The 21,601-nt window shown below is 37.1% G+C and overlaps 1 protein-coding gene across 7 annotated transcripts in view; it reads right to left on the bottom strand.

Annotated features, from left to right (window-relative positions):
- The window catches only part of VPS8 (VPS8 subunit of CORVET complex), a 253,246-nt gene that overhangs the window by 125,799 nt on the left and 105,846 nt on the right, over window positions 1-21,601 (bottom strand). For all 7 annotated transcript variants that reach the window (XR_015240159.1, XR_015240160.1, XR_015240161.1 and 4 more), the window contains exons 28-30: window positions 8,195-8,266; window positions 2,632-2,751; window positions 1,512-1,568 (exon numbers count right to left, since the gene is read on the bottom strand). Coding sequence is in view for 4 of the 7 variants with exons in the window: in XM_086674896.1 (XP_086531022.1) it covers window positions 1,512-1,568; window positions 2,632-2,751; window positions 8,195-8,266 (249 nt within the window). In the remaining 3 variants the exon portion in view is untranslated. The remainder of the gene's footprint in view (window positions 1-1,511; window positions 1,569-2,631; window positions 2,752-8,194; window positions 8,267-21,601) is intronic.

Here is a 21,601-nt window from a genome sequence, read left to right as displayed (position 1 = left end):
GTACTTTCATCTTACTCAAATATTGAAAATATCAACTAACATTCATGTCAGAATTACACCTGGGGAACCAGCTGTTAAAATTTTATCAGTATACCACCAGAAAACAATAAAAAATACTGCATGCAAAAATTTTTACATATAGAGTACAAGAGTGCTGGACTAGAACGGAAGGAATTAGGTTCTAATCTTAGTTTTGAACTTGAGCAATTTACTTCATCAGTTTTCTGTATTTCTCAAATGAAATCGAGAAAAAACCTTAATAGTCTCAAAGGAGACTCCCGATAATAGAACATTACTATACAAGGATTACTTTTCAAGGTTTGACTTGTACATTTAGATTTGGTTTTTATTTCTATTTCTATTTATTTTAGTTATTTATATTAAAATTCTTTATCATTGTACATAGCAACACCAAGATCCACTTTTCCTGTCAATAGAGAGATAGGGGCAAAGTGAGGGGTCCACATTATTATTTATATTCAATATAATTTGAGATCATCAAAATTCTAGCAGCTGTCTTATCTTCCTAAAATAGTCAGTCTGCAGCAGTCACTGGGCCACAGCTGTGAGGAGAAAAGGGTCACTGCTGCTATCCTAAGTTCTTTAGCCAAGTCTCAAGAGTCTCAACCTCCCAGCTGTGCACTATTACCATAAAAAAGACCAGCGTAGCTTTCACAGTACTTATATTTTGTAGCTTGTCTGACAAAGTCTAGCCATAACTTTTATTTTTTTTCAATATATGAAATTTATTGTCAAATTGGTTTCCATACAACACCCAGTGCTCATCCCAAAAGGTGCCCTCCTCAATACCCATCACCCACCCTCCCGTCCCTCCCACCCCCCATCAACCCTCAGTTTGTTCTCAGTTTTTAACAGTCTCTTATGCTTTTAGCCATAACTTTTAAATAGGATGACTCTCTTAGTGCCCACACTTATAGTGGGTAAGCTTTGAAAGAACCCTACTCCTAGAAGAGACTCTCGAGAAAGTGGCCTAAGTAGAAAAAAGCGGTAATCCAACAGTTACTATCTCACAGTGATTAGTGGAAGGACAGATGGATTCTAGTCTCCAGTAATGTTTAGCCCTAATGCAGTGGAGCTATAGAGTACTCCCAAAGTTCAATGTCCCAATACTCAAGATCTGGCAGCCTTTCTGGTCCAGAACCATAGCAGCTACAAGTGGTTATCAGATAAATGGCCCTAGTGGAAAGCAGGATACAACAGGTGCCAAATGTTGCTACTTAATGGAGAAGGATGAAGTATTCCCTGTTGAGTCATGCTGAATGCAAGACAGGTCCAGTCTTCCTAGGAATTTAGTTTGATGTGAATTCTTTATAAATGTACTCCTAACAACCATCTGCACTATTTTCTAGTTGCCACTATCTAGCTTAGTATTAGGGTTTGGCACAATTTTTCCCCCTTATGTTTCATGAGGTCTAGCACAGCAGGGTTCTTTCCAGCTTATTCTGTCCTCTTTCCCATACTTGAGCAATAAGAGTCCCAGGGGTTCATACCTGCTGTCTTTCAGAGTGTCGGGAGTCATCATCAGGACTACAGAGGAATTCAAGGACCTGGTCAAAGGAAAGGTATTTTTTTTTATTGGAGACTAGCATGCATGCCGTAACATTGTATAATGAAAACAACAATAACTACCCCTTCTATATCATCAATTCATCCATACTCAGCCATAACAAATACCACAGATATATGGTGTCTTCCCAACTGACTGGCCTATTACATGGCACCACAGGCTCAAGTATGCCATCAATTTAATATGTATCTTATCTTTACTGTTCAGAAACATGGCTGGAAGGCAGCACTACCAGCACACCTTAACCTTAAGATCCCTGATACCATGGACCAAGAAAAGCATGGACTTCAGAGTCAGGCCACTTGGATTTCAATCTCAACTTTATTAACATGTAATAATAGTATTTATTGCTAAGAATCACACTTACTAAGTATGATCCTGGATGAGTGACATAACCTCTCCAGGCTTTAGTTTCCTCATCTGCAGAATGGGGGTGCTCGGGGAGCAGTGAGTTAACATACACATATAAAACTCTAGAAGAGAGCCTGGTATTATAAAGTGCTCAATAAATGCTTGTCATTATTGGCAACTTTCTCCAGAGATAAAGTGGTTTTTTTTTTTTTTTTTTTTTTTGGCCACCCATGTATTGATATGCAGGAGCTATTTAACTGGGATTAAGAGAGATCTTCAAAGTCAAAGTCATTTGTAGGGACATTGAGACTTTCTAAAAGAAATCTCTCTTACAGATGATCAACATCAGAGACTTGCTACCGATGAGATAGGTGACTTCTAAAATTGAAAAATTCTTGAGCAAAGAATTCTAGGCAATTCAGAGAACACAATTAAAAGAACAAAATCTCTATAAACCAATCTCCACAAGCCATACCCCCCATGATACCAAGTTACTAAGAAAAGTCATACTACACAGGCACAACATTAAAAGAAACAACCAATTTAATCCAAATTAAAACCTCAACAGGTTTCTACCTGATAAGACATTTATCTAGTTTTTTATATTAAGAAACTATATAGTCCAGTGAACTTTCCTGTGAACAGCAAACAGCATAAAAACAATTCTAGCTCTCATCATTAAAGACACTCACCTGATCAAAAAGCGTTCTGTTTACAAACAAGGTATTGTCAGGCTTTGCAAGCTGCCGGGCAAGGAACGTAAAGAGACACCCGACTTGTGAGGGAGTAAAATCTGAATTCTCCACCATAACCTAATGAGCAAAAGAGACCATTTATTCAATACATCAACTGGTTTGACACAAAATTATACCATTAGAAGGGGAAGAGGGAGCCTCATTACTGGAGACTCATGGAAAGATTCTTTTATAGGCTATGCAACGATTGAGTTCAATGTCATTTAGAGAAGGAGCAAAAACTATTCATATTCTGAAAGGAAAACATTTTCATGATTTTTGGCATATTTCTAGGCACAATTTGGATAAGAACTGAATTGCAAGAGAGGTGATTTCAAAGAAATAATAATCATGTTTCCCTTTGGAATTCTTAAAAGAGAATCCTACTAAAGTTAAATTTAAATTAAAGTAAACCTACCAAAAAGCTGCCTACCAACACAGAGAGAACAAAGTCATTCTGGGGTTTAAAACTAAGGTAACTTGAAGGCAAAGGAAAAGATGTCCAACATCACTCATCATTGGGAAAATACAAATCAAAACCACCATGAGGTATCACCTCACACCTGTCAGAATGGCACGTATCAAAAAGATAAATAATCCAAGTGTAAGCAAGGATGTGGAGAAAAGGGAAGACTCATGCAGTGTTGGTGGGAATGTAACTCAGTGCAGCCACTATAGAAAACAGTATGGAGGTCCCTCAAAAAACTGAAAATAGTATTGATCCAGAAATTCCACTTCTAAGTATTTATCTAAAGAAAACAAAAACACTAATTCAAAAAAGATATATGCATCCCTGTTTACTGCAACATTACTCATAACAGCCAAGATATGGAAGCAACTTAAATTCCATCGATAGATAAATGGATAAAGATGTGGTATTTACGGGGCACCTGAGTGGCTCAGTTGGTTAAGTATCCGACTCTGGCTCAGGTCACAATCTCACAGTTCGTGAGTTCAAACCCCACATTGGGTTCTGTGCTGACAGGGTGAAGCTGCTAAGGATCCTGTCTCGCTCCCTCTCTGCCCCTCCCTCGCTTGCCTGCACATGTGTGCGCTCTCTCTCAAAAATAAACATTAAAAAATTTTTTAAAAAAAGAAGATGTGGTATTTATATACAATAGAATATTACTCAGCCACAAAAAAGAATGAAATCTTAACCATGTGTTACAACATGGATGGACACTATGCTAAGTGAAATAAGTCAGAGAAAGACAAATACCATATGATTTCACTTATTATGTGAAATCTAAAGAACAAAACAAAACAGAAACAGATGCAGAACTAACTGAGGGTTGCTGGGGGGTGGAGTGGGGAAGGGGGTTGAATAAAACAGGTAAAGAGGATTAAGAGGTACAAACTTCCAGTTATAAAACAAATAAGATACAGACAGGAAATGTACAGCATAGGGAATATAGTCAATACTACTGTAACAGCTTTGTATGGTAACAGATGGTAACTAGATTTACTGTGGTGACCATTTCATAATGTATGTAAATACTGAAATCACTATGTTACACATCTGAAACTAGTACAGTATTGCATGTCAATTATTCTTAAATGAAAACACTTTTTTAAGTAAGATAACTAGAGAGTGAAGGCATCCTAAAAAAGACGTCAGCTAGCCCAGCAATCAGTGAAGTGAATGGCTTCTGCCCTGTCTATAAGCAGTTTCTTAAACAGATGGTTTCATATAACAGGCTGTTTATGATCACACACAGTTATCAAACCATAATCGTTCCTCTGCTTTAGGTGAGCTCTCGTCTCCTGAGTACCTCCTATGAGTGAGATGGTATAGCAAATACCTTCAAGGAAATTATGAGCAAGAACGCAAGGTGAAACAGGTAACAAATCTTAAATAAAAGGTACAATGCAACTAACATTGTCATAAAGGAACAGATGGCTACAAAAGCACAGTAGGGAAAATGAGAGAAGGAATTTGAAAAGAAATGAGGAAAGTAGGGGAATGTGAGATGCGAGAGTAACCCACGACAGAGAGAAGACTGTGAGCAAAAGCATGGACACTGGAAAATACAAGTGCATGCAAAGAAACTGGATTTCTTTAGAGTGCAGCCACATGCAAGAGGAGGAGGGAGATATTAGACTGAAAAGATGAGGCCTTGAATACATTCTAAGGAATCTAGAGTTTATTCCATAAAAAAACTGGGGCTCTATTGACCATGTTCAACCATGAGAGCTTATCATCATCAGGATTGGGCTTAGGAAAATTATCCAGTTGGAGAACAGAGTGAAATAACACAAGGAAGAATTAAAAGGTAGGGAGTCCAAGCAAGATGCATATGACTGCAATGGAGTCTCTCCTCCAATGGATAATTGGGGTCCGAACTAGGGCAGTGATCATGAAAACAGAAGCAGGAACAGGTGCAAAAGACGCCACCGGAAAGAGGCAACAGGACAAGGATTTATCTGTGTGGAAATGTGTGGCTTTTAAAAAGGAGGAATAAACAATGACAGACCTTGAGCCTGACAGGCAGGTAGGACGATGATGCCATTAGCAAAGAAAGAAAATACAGAAGACAGGGAAGGAAGATCAGGCATTGTTTTGAATTAGCTAAACAACAAATTGTCTCATCTATCGGAAGTCCTAAGTCCCCTCTCCCACTCTCATTCAAAGATAAAATGTAAGATTCCTCCTGTTATAAAACATTCCCTTGGGGCCCAGCTTTTGGCCTACCTCCTTGTACTTTGCTTGAGCAGTGTATTCCTTTAACTCTCCTTGCTTTAGTCCAGCAAACACAGCTTGTTCAAGTACATAATTCAGCATTACCAGAGTATGAGAATATTTCAAGTTATAATCTGTGTATGTGTATATCTAAATTCTAATTGATAATAGATAATTCAAAGAGCTTTCTCCAGCTTTAAAATACTCAATCATCACTCCCTTTCAGTGTACAGGTGCTTTCCTGGGACTCAACTCTTGGGCCCAGCCAGTGCTCCTCTCTGCTTATTTAGCCCTTTCTTCCGGTTTCTGGGTGTGAACTCCCTAATTATATGATCCTAGAAATAACTCCTGAGAAAAGAGTTATAACTCTCAGCCAATTCCCTTGCCACCTCAGCAAGCGTCTAACTGGTTATCATCCTCGAAATTCTGGCCCCTCTGTGTTTCCTTTCTTACCTATTCCAGGGCCCATGCTTACAAAAATTCTGAGTAATCTTATACAAAGTCACAAATTAACAGCTTTTTACTTCTACGTCTGTAGTCATGCAGCACACATCATATCACCTTACATTCAATGTTCATCCAGTGTTCCCTGGTCACTGCCTACATTCCTATTTTCACTGGCCCCATCAGTACTACACTTGTTAGTGCAACTCTTTCACCAAAAATGAGAAAAAAACTCTCAAAGTTCATTCTTCATTGACGCAAGATAAATACTACCAAAACAATATACAAGTATAGCAATTCACCAACTCTAATAGTTTAAGTACTTTATGGAGCTTCAGGCTCTTCATTTGGATCATTCCTCCAACTTAGTATAGTTTTAAATTCAAATTCCAATTCAATAAACTTGCAAACATGCCTTGAACATCTACTAGCTTCCATTGCGCTGGACACGTTAAAACAAGGATACACATTAAAAAAAAAATCTTCACAGTCTCTATCTATAGGAAACTCAGTCCCAGGCAGGAAAACATAGATGTAAACAATTACCATACAGTGTGCCGCATATAGTATAAAGTGTTGTATGAACACACAGAAGGGGCAACTAATCCAACTGGAAATACGGAAGAGGATTCTAGATTCTAAAAGAGTTTCTCATGGATGATATTTGAGTTATGCCTTGGACAATGGTTAGGAATCTGCCAGGCAGAGAAAGGGAAGGAAAGGCATGATGGGATAAAAGAAAACTACACAAAGAATTTAAGACATAAAGATGACACAGAAAGCTCATGAATTGCAATAACTTAATATAGTTGAGAAGTCTGTAATATAGAGAGTGTGTTGCAGGCGGTGTGGTGGAGATAGGAGAGAAAAGTTACAGAGAAGTAGTCAAGGACCAGAAAATATAGAAGGATCTTGGATGTCATGTTAAACAGCTTTAGATGAGTATGGCAGAAACTAGTACTTGTGCTCCAACATCTGTTCTTCCTTCCTAACTTAGAAACAGAACTCCTCATTTTAGGCTAAACACATGGTAACCCACAATACAGAGTACATTTCTCAGTCTCTCTTAGCAGCTGAGAAGCAATATATCTAAGTTCTGATCAACATGTTATAAGCAGAATTGTAGTACAGAACTTCTAAAAAGTTTTCTTAAAGAGAGGGAACTCCTTTCTTCATCTCTTTCTGCATTCAGGCTGGTTACAATGTAGAGGTGATGGCTGGAACCCAGGCAGATATTTTGGACCAAAAGACAGAAACCATGTACTAAGAATAGTAACAGTGAAAGCAGAAGGCATCTGCATCCCTAATGAGTTTGTGAAGCCACTCTACCAGATCAGGTTGCCTACCTGCAGACTCCCACGGAGAAAAATAAATTCCCATCACAATTAAACTATTGTTATTTTGTATTTTCTCTCACAGCCGTACTCAATTCCAACTGATCCAACAGGGAGTCAGAGAAGAATAAAGGAAAGGCAAGATCACAAATGAAAGGAAGACAAGATTAGGTATTGAGAGACCATTTAGGAACTCCAGGTAAAAACTCTCCATACTACCTACTTGGATCAAACTGGCATTCTTTGGGGGCTTAGCAAGCTTATTCTCATATTCATCACTGCCTATCTTACAAGGTTAATAAATAGCTCAATTAAGATAATGTATATAAACGTGCTTTGAAAATTATAAAGAACTATTATAAATGTAATGCATTAATGTCATACACAATTAGAGAACATTTAATTTTGGTATCTTGTCCAAAATAATTGAAAACTCCCTAAGAGGAAGAAGTCTCCATTCTACAGCCAAATGAACAGGATGAAAATTCTAAGCTTTCAACTACAAGAAACTGGCCTGGTTCAAACTGTGCAGATGGAAAGGAAAAGCATCTGTCTCTGCATTCATTCATTAGCAACAGCATGGATCTCAAAATAGCTTTGGACTGAATTTAGTTAGATTTAAACTGAGATGATCTTCTCTGTGCCTCTAATCATTCTGAAGTGTTACCACCATCTCAGTGCCATGGTCAAACTACAGCAACACAGCAATGCTGGTCTGAGACAGAAGAAGATTCTTCACATTAATTATTTTCTTAAAGCATTCTGAAGTCAGTCACCATTATTTCACAAAATCATATTAATATAGTAATTACCACAAAATGCATCTCTCAAGGGCAGTACCCTGTATCCTAGTAGCAAGTCTACAGCTAAGATACAGTAACAATTTTTTTTTGAATTAATGGTTAGTTTTTCACTCAGGTTTGGAAAACAAAGACATCACAACAAAATTTCTTTGGACATACTGCTTTATTAAATAAGATTATTAAATAAGATTATTTTTGCTATAAAACAATTCAACTTTCTTAAACATTAATACAAAGACATCTATTCTCTGAGTACTCACTTTCAACAAAATGTCCACAATTCGTTGTTGATATTCTACAGCTTGCTTGTCATTTTTAAAATCTTCAAAAGTCTAACAGGAAGAGATTTTTAAAAATTATTATTTGTAAAATTTGAAGGAAACAAGATATTAATTTCTTACTATTAGGCAGGTAAAATCCCAAATAAGATAACCATTCCTCATCAGGTTTTTCCTTCGATACCTTTAAATAGTAAGTTGTTTTTAGTAAGTTAGCCAGAGAGCTATAGCATTTAATACTGCATGGTATTCTAGGACTTTAAAACCAGATAACAGGGGCGCCTGGGTGGCGCAGTCGGTTAAGCATCCGACTTCAGCCAGGTCACGATCTCGCGGTCCGTGAGTTCGAGCCCCGCGTCAGGCTCTGGGCTGATGGCTCAGAGCCTGGAGCCTGTTTCCGATTCTGTGTCTCCCTCTCTCTCTGCCCCTCCCCCGTTCATGCTCTGTCTCTCTCTGTCCCAAAAATAAATAAAAACGTTGAAAAAAAAAATTAAAAAAAAAACCAGATAACAAGCATAAAAATATAGTAACTATCATACAACCAAAGAGTGACTTCAGAAAGGAGGGCCAAGTTTACAGGCAATGAAAAAGAAGAAACACTAAGGGTAAGAGGCAAATTTATGAACAAGGGCTTGAGAAAATACATGTTACATGCTCAGCCATCATTCCATTTAGGCTATTTAGAAACAATAACTGAAGTACAGTTTATTAACTTTCATGAAAAATAACTTTCATGATTTTCATTAAAACTAAAAAAAATGATGTTCAATGACAGATTTTTTTTTTAAATTATGGTAAAACTGTCACAATGTTAAAATCCTCAAGCCTACATATAAGGACTAAGTATCCCATTTTCAAAACACGCCAAGTACAGCACTCTTATGTCCTTGCACAAGTAGAGCCAGATATATTTAGAACAAAACATGTACCAAAGTAAATGACAGCATCGGATTCTGAAAATACCTAGTACCTATAAAATGCATATATGAAGGAATTAACATTGTTTTCACTACCAAAAAAATTAAAACAAAAATATTTATTGAATAATAAAAGTGATGAAAGACTTGAAGATCTTTTCTGTGGTTTTCACTTAGCACATGTGGGTCTTAGAAATACAGCAGTAATTTAGTGCTTATTTTCCTGAAACAATAAAATAGACCACATAGTGTCCCAAGAGATTTAAAAAAAGGAATTTTAAAGCCATGAACTTTCAAGACTACATTATGGTTACATTCAAACCAAAATACTGCTGTTCTTTAAGTAGGCCCTAAATTTCCCCAACTTCTGTAATAATACTTGGATGAGTATGCCCTTCCTTCTCCTCTCTTGACACACACTAAGTGCTTTAAACAAATGATGCTCATCTGTCTACTTAATGACAGAAAAATAAAATCTTTTCTTTTTTTAAAGCTCTTTCTTCAACGAGACTGCTTTGCTGCCAGTTAGTGGAGAAAAGTTGAGATGAGTTACCAAGGAGACTGCAGGAACTCTCAGTCTGTAAACTCAAACAGAACATATTTTAATGTTTAAGTGGGTTAAATTTTACCCTGCCTGAAGACAGAAAGATGAACTACAAAGTCTCTCAGTTCTATCTTCAGGTTTATGAACACACTAATATACACTAATACAAACACATACCTCCACCCTCACCTCAGCCTGCCAAAATGAGATGTCACTCTGCAGGTACAAATAAAAGGTACTATCTGCTACAAGTGCTATTTAACTAAAAATCATGGAGAAATTAACATATGTATTAAAAACAACAGCAGTGACAGCTAGTAAGAAAATAATTTCTTATCCATTTTCCTTTTGGCAGCATGTATTCACTGCTTTGAAACATATTGAAAGTTTACTTGTATAAACATAATTAAGTGGTGATATACTATAGTATGAATATTATGATATATATAATGACATATTTTGGTTGTAGTTTCCAGCTGCCACTAAAATGACATGTCATTGTCATTATCACTCCATTGAAGATGCTTCCAATTATACAATGCTTGTTGGAGGAATAACATGTCCTAATGGAGAATGACAGTTTGTGAAGCACAAAGACCTACAAGCCACCCAAAAGCACAGACATGACCACAAGTAAAGTAAGAGAAATTGAATGCATATAGGAAGAGAACTAATAAAATTTAAATAAAAAAGTAAAAGAGATCAGAGAAAAGATGACAAATAGAGAAGATAAAGAAAATATAATATACAAATAATTGTAGTTTAAGATGAAACAAAATAATGAAGTAGAAAAACCATTTAAATCTGTAATTCAAGAAGACTTTCTTGAAATAAAAGGACTTGAATTCACACATTGAACAGGCCTATAGTATACATGGTATGACCCAGAAAAGTCAATTCTGAATGATATCTTAGAGTAAAACTATCAGTCTTTAAAGACAAACTAGACTGGGAGAAAACATTTGCTGAGCTTATGTAATCTGACAAAGAACTTGTATTTCAAATTTGTAAAGAACTTTCAAACCTAGCAAGAAAATACACAATTTTTAAAAATATGAACAGATATTTCACCAAAGAGAATATATACAGATGACAAACATGTCTTCTCTGCTAATATATTTTAATGAAAAGATGCTTACTGACATTAGTTAAAAGGAAAATATAATTAAAACGATAATTAGATACCACTATACACCTTTTAGAATGGTCAATTTAAAAAAATAAACTATAGCAAGTGTTGGTGAGATGAAGGAACAGACTGATACCTATACTACTAGCAGGAATGTAAAATGGTAGAACCACTTTAGAAAACAGCCTGTCAGTTTCTTACAAAGTAAAATAAAACACTTAACAAATGACCCAGCAATTCTAGTCTTTGGTATTTACTCAAGAAATGTATGTCCACACAACGACCCATATGTAAATGTTCATAATAGTGGTGTTCAAAACAAGAACCAAGAACCATCTACTGGTGAACAGATCAACAAACTGTACACACATAAAATGGAAAATTACACAGCCATAAAAAGGAACAACCTGGTTCAGGAGAATATGACGACAGAGTAGAAGGATCCTAGACTCACCTAGTCCCATAAATACAACTAGATACCTATCAAATCATCCTACATACCTCAGAAATTGACCTGAAGATTGACTGAACAAACTCCACTAAAGGGAGAAAAGAGGCCACACTGAAGATGGTGGAAAGTGTGGAGACATGGTTTAGAAGAGAAACAGCAGCTCCTTTGGAGGGGAGGGAGCCGTAGTCTTGGAGAAGAATGAGAGAGAAAGGAGCACACAGGGGAAAGCACAAGGAGAACATTTCTCCAAAGCCATTAGCTTGGAAAACAAGAGGGGCTGAATTTCACAAATTCTTGCAATCAGCAGGGCTTAAAGCCTGGAATTTTATTTTTATTTTATTTTTATTTATTTATTCTAATATGAAATTTATTGTCAAATTGGTTTCCATACAACACCCAGCGCTCATCCCAAAAGGTGCCCTCCTCAATACACATCACCCACCCTCCCCAGACTCTTAAAGACTGAAAACAAACTGAAGGTTGATGGAGGTGGGAAGCCTGGAATTTTAAAGGTCACAGGCTTAGCTGTGATAGAGCTGGAGGGCACTGAGGGGCTCCTGGAGAGAAGGTAAGCAAGCAACTTGGGGGCAGACAGTGTGGAAGCAGCAATCTTAACAGTGGCTGAGGCACATGGTGGTGGGCGGGGGGGGGGGGGGGGGATGTACATTATTTGCTCTTCTCAGAACTCTTCCTGGAGAGGCAGCAGTCATGGACACACCACACCTCTTTGGGAAACAAAGGAGCTGGCTAGTGCTATTTTCTTCTCTTGCCCCTCAGCAGAAACACAGAGCCATGTGTGGGAAGCAGTGCAGTTCTGACACCGGCTGCCTAACTTGCTTACAACAAGCCCCACCCCTCTGTACTCTGGTGGAACTGCCCTTCTCAGTCACGCCTGCATCAGTTCCAGCACAGTGGGCCCCCCCCTTAGAAAACCAACACAAACCCCCTGCCCATACCACATCTCCCAACCAGAAAGTTTTGCAAGCCCTCAGTTCCAGTGGAGGTGGTGACAGGTCTCATTCCACAAGCAGATCAGAGCACACTTAGTTAAAACTGCCCACATGCAGGCCAGGACCAAACATTGTCTATGGCAGGCAAGGAGAGCTTCTAAGACCAATGGCCTGAAGGATAGAGCAACCAGAAAACAACAGCAGAGCAAACAAGCACACACTAGATACATTCCCTGAAGCACTAGGTGGGCCCTGGGCACTACATTACCTTAAGGCCATTACTTTCAGGAGCAGGACACATAACTAGCATTTCTAACACACATAAGGCAGAGATTTAGACAAAATGCAAAGACAGAGAAATTTATCCTAAGTAAAAGAATACGATAAGGCCGCAGCCAGAGATTGAAGTGAAAGTGATATAAGTAACATGCCTTACAGAAAATTTAAAGCAACAATCACAAGGATACTCACTGGGTTTGAGAAAAGAAGACATCAGTGAGACCCTTATCACAAAGATAAGAGTTAAAGAAGAATCAATCAGAGACAAAGAGGGCAACAAACAAGATTAGAAACATTCTTGATGCAATGAAAAGCAGGCTAGAAAAGCAGAAGAATCAATTAATGACCCAGAGAAAAAGTAAAAGAAAGTAATGAAGCTGAACAAGAGAGAAAGAATTATGTTAAGACCAGACATAGGGAACTCAGGGACTCTATCAAATATAACAACATTCATATTACAGGAGCCCTAGAGGAAGAGAGAGAAAAGAGGGCAGAAAATTTATTTAAAGAAATAATAGCTGAAAACTTCCCTAATCCAGGGAAGGAAACAGACATCTAGGTCCAGGAGGCACACACAACACCCATCAAAATCAACAAAATCAGGCCAACACCAAGACATATTGTAATTAAATTTTTAAAATATAGCAATGAAGAAAAGAATCTTAAAAGCAACAAAAGAAGTCATTACCTTACAAGGGAAAATCCATAAGGCTATCTGGAGATTTTTCAACAAAACTTGGCAAGCCAGAAGGCAGTGGTTTGATATATTCAAAGTGCTGAATGGGAAAAATCTGCAGCCAAAAATACTCTATCCAGCAAGGCTACCATTTGGAATAGAAGGAGAGATAAAAGCTTCACAGACAAACAAAAACTAAAGGAGTTCGTGACCACTACACCAGCCCTGCAAGAGATAGTAAAGAGGACTCTTTGAGCGGAAAGGAGAGGACAAAAGTGACAGTATAAAAGCACAAAACACAAAGCAGTAAAAATGAGTATTTCTGTAATATTCAGCCAAACAACTCACACAAGAAAAAGGATATAAAATACAATAACATATACCCAAAATGTGCACAAAAGGGAAGAGAATGGATACAAAGTTGAACAACCATCAACTTAATAAGAACTATTATTTGCAGAAGAGGTTATATACAAACCTAATAGTAACCATATATCAAAACCCACTAATAAACATGCAACAAACAAAGAGAAATCCAAATATATCACTAAAGAAAATCAGCAAAACTCAAGAGAAAGACAAGACAGGATCAGAGAAAATCTCCAAAAACAACCACAAAGTAAGTGATAAGATGGAAATAAATACATTATCTATCAGGAATAACTTTGAATGTAAGGGGCTAAATACTTCAGTCAAAAGACATAGGGTGTCAGAATGGATAAGGAAACAAGACCCATCTACATGTTGCCTACAAGAGACTCGTTTTAGATATAAAGACACCTTCAGACTGAAAGTGAGGAGATGGGAGAAATATTTATCATGCAAATGGATGTCAAAAGAAAGAGTAGCAATACTTAACACTGGACAAACTGGACTTTAAAACAAAGACTGTAACAAAAGACAAAGAAGGGCATTATATAATAATAAAGGGAGCAATCCAGCAAGAAGACGACATAACAATTGTAAATATTTATGCAGCAAACAAGTAGCACCCAAATATATCAAACAATTGGTAACAAACAAAAAGGAACTACTTGATAATAATACAATTATAGTATAGTAGGGGACTTTACCACCCACTTAGATCAATGCACAGATCATCTAAACAGAAAAGCAACAAGGAAAGAATGGGTTTAAATGATATACTGGATTAGATAGACTTAAATATATATTCAGAACATTCCAACCTAAAACACCAGAATGCACATTGTTTTCAAGTGCACATGGAACATTCTCTAGAATAGGTCACATATTAGGTCACACAAAAGGCCTCAACAAATGCAAAAAGATTAAAATCATACCATTCACCTTTTCTGACCACAACACTATAAAACTAGAAGTCAACCATAAGAAAACATTTGGAAAGACCACAAATACAGGAGGGTTAAACAACATGCTACTAAACAATGAATGTTCAACCAGGAAATCAAAGAAGAAATGAAAAAAATACATGGACACAAATGAAAATGAAAACACAATGGTCCAAAACCTTTGGGATACAGCAAAAGGAGTCCAAAACTTTATAGCAATTCAGGCCTACCTCAGGAAGCAAGTAATATCTCAAATAAACAACCTAGCCTTACAACTAAAGGAGCCAGGAAAAGAACAAACAAAATCCAAAAACAGTAAAAGGAAGGAAATAATAAAGATAAGACCAGAAATAAATGAAACAGAAACTAAAAAATGGAACAGGGGCTGAATGAAACCAGGGGCTGGTTCTTTGAAAAATTAATAAAATTGATAAACTCCTAGGCAGTCTTCTCAAAAAGGACCCAAATAAATCACAGTGAGAGTAGAGAAATAACAACCAACACCACAGAAATACAAACAATTATGAGAGATTATAAAAAACTATATGCCAACAAATTGGACAACCTAGAAGAAATGGATAAATTCCCAGAAACATATAAACTACCAAAACTGAAATGGGAAGAAGCAGTAAACTTGAACAGATGAATAACTAGCAAAGAAATTGAAACAGTAATCAAAAAACTCCCAAACAAGAAAAGTCCAGGACCAGATGGCTTCACAGGTAAGTTCTACCAAACACTTAAATAAGAGTTAATATCTATTCTCAAACTATTACAAAAAACAGAAAAGAGAGAAAAACTTCCAAATTTATTCTATGAGGCCAGCATTACCCTTATACCAAAACCAGATAAATACACCACTAAAAAAGATAACTAGAATAAATAAACTTTAAAAAAAAAAAAAGAAGGGGTGCCTGGGTGGCTTAGTTGGTGTCCTCTGACTGCGGCTCAGGTCATGATCTCATAGTTTATGAGGTCAAGCCCCACATCAGGCTTCGCACTGACAGTACAGAGCCTGCATGAGAGTCTCTTTCCCTCTCTCTGGCCCTCCCCTATCTGCTCGCTCTCTCTCTCTCTTTCAAAATAATAAATTAACTTAAAAAACATAAAGAGAGGGGCGCCTGGGTGGCTCAGTCGGTTAAGCGTCCGACTTCGGCTCAGGTCATGATCTCACGGTCCGTGAGTTCGAGCCCCGCGTCGGGCTCTGTGCTGACAGCTCAGAGCCTGGAGCCTGCTTCAGATTCTGTGTCTCCCTCTCCCTCTGCCCCTCCCCTGCTCACGCTCTGTCTCTCTCTGTCTCAAAAATAAATAAACGTTAAAAAAATAAAAAATAAAAAAAAAATAAAGAGAACTAGAGGCCAATATTCCTCAGGAACACAGATGCAAAAATTCTCAATGAAATATTAACAAACCAAATCCAACAATATATTAAAAAAAAAAAAGCATTCACCATAGTGAAGTGGGATTTATTCCTGGGTTGCAAGGGTGGTTCAATATTCCCAATCAATGTGATACATCACATTAACAAAAGAAAGGATAAGAACCATATGATCCTTTCAAGAGATGAAGAAAAAACATTTGACAAAGTATACCATTTTTCATGATAAAAACCCTCAACAAAGTAGATTTAGAGGGAACACACCTCAACATAACACAGGCCATATATGAAAAACCCATAGCTAAAATCCTCCTAAATGGGGAAAAACTAAGAGCTTTTCCTCTAGTGTAAGGAACAAGATAGGGATGTCCACTCTCACCACTTTTATTCAACATAGTAATGGAAATCCTAGCCACAGCAATCAAACAAAAAGAAATAAAAGGCATTGAAAGCATCGAAGTAAAGTAAAAACTTCGAAGAAGTAAAACTTTCACTATATGCAGATGACATGATGCTATATATAGAAAACCTTAAAGATTCAACCAAAAAACTGCTAGAACTGATAAACAAGTTCGGTAAAGTTGCAGGATATAAATCAACATACAGAAATCTATTGCATTTCTATATACCAATAACGAAGCAGCAAAAAGAGAAATCAAGGAATCAACCCCACTTACAACTGCACCAAAAACAGTAAGAGAGCTAGGAATAAATCTAAGCAAAGAGGTGAAAGAGCTGTACTCTAAAAACTATAAAGCACTGATGAAAAAAATGGAAGATGACACAAAGAAATGTAAAGACATTCCAAGGGCACCTGGGTGGCTGAGTCTGTTAAGTGTCCAAATTCACATCAAGTTATGATCTCGCAGTTCCTGAGTTCTGGCCCTGCATAGGGCTCCATGCTGACAGTGCTGAGTCTGCTTAGGATTCTCTCTCTCCCTCACCCTCTGCCCCTCCCCTGCTCGTGCTTTCTCTTTGTCAAAATAAATAAACTTTAAAAAAACAAAAAGAAAGAAAGACATTCCATGTCATGCACTAGAAGAACAAATACTGTAAATATCTACACTACCCAAAGCAATCTATAGATTTAATGTAATCCTTATCAAAATACCAACAGCATTTTTCACAGAGCTACAACAAATGATCCTAAAATTTGTATGGAACCACAAAAGATTCCAAATAGTTAAAGCACTTTTTTTTTTGATGTTTATTTATTTTTGAGAGACAGAGTGACAGAGCAGAAGGGTACATAGAATCTAAAGTAGGCTCCAGGCTCTGAGCTGTCAGCACAGAGCTCAACATGGGGCTCGAACTCATGAGCCATGAGATCATGACCTGAGCTGAAGTCGGCCCCTTAACCAACTAAGTCACCCAGGCACCCCCAAAGCAATCTTGACAGAAGAAAAGCAAAGTTGGGAGCATCACAATTCTGGATTTCAAGTTTTATTACAAAGCTGTAATAATCAAAGCAGTATGGTACTGGCACAAAAACAGAAACAAAGATCAATACAACAGAATAGAAAACCCAGAAATGAACTCACAATTATATGGTCAATTAATCTTTGACAAAGCAGGCAAGAATATGCAATGGGAAAAAGACAGTGTCTTCAACAAATGCTGCTGGGAAAAATGAACAGCTACATGCAAAAGAATGAAACTGGACTATTTTCTTACATCAAACACAAAAATAAATTCAAAATGGATTAGGAACATAAATGTGAGTACTGAAACCCTAAAAATCTTAGAGGAGAACATAGTGACATAAGCCATAGCAACTTATTTCAAGATATATCTCCTGAGGCAAGGGCAACAAAAGCAAAAATAAACTACTAGAACTATATTAAAATAAAAACAGCAAAGGAAGCAATCAACAAAAGTAAAAAGGTAACCTATGGAATGGGAGAAGATATTTACAAATGACATATTTGATAAAGGGTTATTATCCAAAATATATAAAGAACTTGTAAGACTCAACAGCTTAAAAATGAATAATTCAATTAAAAAATGGACAGAAGACTTGAACATTCTTCCAAAAGATGACATACAGATGGCCAACAGACACATGGAAAAGATGCTCAACATCACTGATTATCAGGGAAATGCAAATCAAAACTACAATGAGATTTCACTTCACACCTGTCACAATGCCTAAAATCAACAATACAGAAACAACAGGCGTTGGTGATGATATGAAGAAAGAGGAACCTTCTTGCACTGTTGGTAGGAATGAAAGCTGATGTAGCCACTGTGGAAAACAATATAGAGGTTCCTCAAAAAGTTAAAAATAGAACTACCCCATGATTCATCAGTCATACTACTGGGTATTTACCCAAGGAATACAAAAATAAATTGAAGAGATACACGAACTCTGATGTTTATAACCACATTATCTATAATAGCCAAATTATGGAAAAAGCTCAAGTGTCCACTGATTGATGAATGGATAAAGAAGATATGGTGGGGGTGCCTGGGTAGCTAGTTGGTTAAGCGTCTGGCTTTGGCTCACGTCATGATCTCAAGGTTTATGGGTTTGGGCCTCGCATCGGGCTCTGTGCTGACAGTTGAGAACCTAAAGACTGCTTTGGATTCTGTGTCTCCTTCTCTCTCTGCCCCTCTCCACTTATACCTTCTCCTCTCTCCATCTCTCAAAAATTAATAAACTTTAAAAAAATTAGAAAAAAAAGAAGATACGGCATGCGCGCGCGCACACGCGCACACACAATGGAATATTACTCAGCCATAAAAAAGAATGAAATCTTGCCATTTGCAATGGCACAGATGGAGTTAGTACTATGGTAAGTGAACTAAGTCGGTCAGAGAAACACAAATACCATATGATTTCACTCATATGTGGAATTTAAGAAACAAAACAAATGAGCAAAGGGGAAAACAAAAGAGAGAGGCAAACCAAGAAACAGACTCTTAACTATAGAGAACTGATGGTTACCAGAGGGGAGGTGGGGGGGATGGGTTAAATAGGTAATGGGGATTAAGGAGTACACATGTGATGAGCACTGAATATTGTATGCAAATGTTAAATCACGATACTGTACAACTGAAACTAATATTATATTGTATGTTAACTAACTGGAATTTAAATAAAAACTTATTTAAAAAAGGGCCAATCTATTAACACAAGCAACAGCACTGATAAATCTCAAAAGCATTATTTTAAGTGAAAGAAGCCCGAAAAAAACTACAAAGCATATGATACTATTTATATGACATCCTGGCAAGGGCAGAATTTCAGTATTAGAAAGCAAATTGGCAATTGCCAGGGGCTGGCATTTAGGATGTGATGGAAATGTTCCATGTTAGTTGTAAGAGTGGTCACAAGACCGTATGCATTTGTAAAACTCTTCTCTTGAAATGGATGAACCATACTATATTTTATATAAATTATACCTCAAGGAAGCTAAATTTAAAAACCTTACTTTAAAAAATATTCCAAAGTGAAAAAAAAGTGGTAAAATGGGATTTAAAAATCTGTCACATAAATTACAAGCCCCTGAAAATGTTTTTTATTAAGATATATTGGGGCGCCTGGGTGGCGCAGTCGGTTAAGCGTCCGACTTCAGCCAGGTCACGATCTCACGGTCCGTGAGTTCGAGCCCCGCGTCAGGCTCTGGGCTGATGGCTCGGAGCCTGGAGCCTGTTTCCGATTCTGTGTCTCCCTCTCTCTCTGCCCCTCCCCTGTTCATGCTCTGTCTCTGTCTGTCCCATAAATAAATAAAAACGTTGAAAAAAAATTAAAAAAAAAAAAAGATATATTAACTGAATTAGGAAAGTTGGATGATGAATCAATTGTGGCAAAACAGGTAGTGAGTCCAGGATTTCAGATCATAGGTCTTGCCAATTTCTCCAGCTCTGGTACTTGGGCATGCAGCCAACAGATGATACAAGCATGTAAGAAAACCTCCACATGCCTTTCAAGAATTTCAAATTCATTAAGTCCAAAAGAGAATTAATATCTATATGTTTCCCCATCACTCACCACAACCTCGTCCTACCCCTCATCTGAGAAACCAGTTTCTCTTCTGATTCCCTAATGAATAAACCACCATATATCCAATTAACCAAGTCAGAAATCTAGGAATCTTTGACACTTCCCATTTGTCTTATCCTTCACATCCAGTGGCACAATAAGCCCTATGTTTTAGGCCAATTTGCTTCCTAAAATATCTTTCAAATCCCTTCACATCTTATTATCCCTGGTATCACAGCCTTAATTCAAGCCACCTCTATACTATACTTTAGATTACTACAAAAATTTGCTAACATATCTTCTTGCCTCCAAAGTTGTCTTATTACAACCCATTTTCATACAACAGTTAGGGGGAGTTTTTCTAAACTACAAATCATGATATTCCTCTACTTAAAAGGTTTCGGTGGCTACCTACTACTCTAGTGTAGAAGTCTAAACTTCTCACCATGGATTAAAAAACTCAGTCTCTTCCTACCTTTTCGATTTGTTTCTCACTATAGGCTTCCTTACACTTCAAGATGTGGTCATACTGATTTTTTTTTTTTTCCAATTCCTTAGTATACATTGTTCTGTCTTGTTTCCAGGCCTTTTTATATATTCTGTCCTTCTACCTAGAATACTTTTCCCTAATCCTAACCTAATTTCTATCCATCCTTTGAGACTCAACATGAACATCATTTCATACAAGAAACCTTCCTTAACCTTCCATTAGATTCCTCTCTTAGGTGTGTGTATGGCATCCTGCACTTCACCAATGGCACACACTACACTTTGCTATAATTACTTATCTAAAAGTCTAGAAGCTCTCCTCCACAAAGGCAGGGTTTATATCTTGTCAGCCAAGGGTACACTCCCAGTTAGTACAGTACATGTGACATACTAGGTGCTCATATTTGCTATGCAAATGAGATTGTACTGCAGCCTTACTATCAATCAATCCTCAATTCAGATATCAGCACAATTCCAAACGCTACCAGAGCCCTTAAAAAAAAAAAAAAGGAAAATTAGTTAAAATTCTTTGTTGCTCTCTACTACTTTTTCTGTACCCCCTGCCTCATCACTTTGTTTCTTTTTTCCTACATGCCGGAGACCAACTATTCTTATGTTCTCTAAGGTTGTTTAAAGTTTCTTTTTTTTCTTTTTTAATTTGTTTTAATGTTTATTTATTCTTGACACAGAGAGAGACACAGCATGAGCAAAGAAGGGGCAGAGAGAGAGGGAGACACAGAATGTGAAGCAGGCTCCAGGCTCTGAGCTGTCAGCACAGAGCCCAACGCAGGGCTCGAACCCACGAACTGTGAGATCATGACCTGAGCAGAACTCAGATGCTCAACCGACTGAGCCACCCAGGCGCCCCAAGGTTTCTTAAACCAATCAGATCTGACTTCCAGTTCTAAGTTTCTTTTCCCTTCTTCCTATGCAATTAAAATTACTACTTCTGAAGCCAAATATTCAAATAAACTAATTAAAAGAATAATATAACTGGGAATCTTAACTTTCTCATAGGCTTTCTTTTTATTTAACAGTTTATTACATTATTCAATTCATAAATGTACTGTATGCTCATTAGAGAAATTTGCCCCATCTCACAATCACTAATAATATTTAAGTCTTATTTCCTTCTGGTCTTTTTTCTCTAAATATTGTGCATATGCAACATTTGTGTGTTTTATACATTTGTGGGTCTATTGTTTCACTAACCACTGTAATATAAGCACTATCCATATCATCAAAAGCTTTTTAAAAAACAACTACAATACTATTTAATTG

The sequence above is a fragment of the Puma concolor genome, chromosome C2 (genome assembly GCF_028749965.1).
Source record: "Puma concolor isolate L17-30 chromosome C2, mPumCon1.1.hap2, whole genome shotgun sequence".
Taxonomy (NCBI): domain Eukaryota; kingdom Metazoa; phylum Chordata; class Mammalia; order Carnivora; family Felidae; genus Puma; species Puma concolor.
This window is presented reverse-complemented; position numbering and strand designations above follow the sequence as displayed.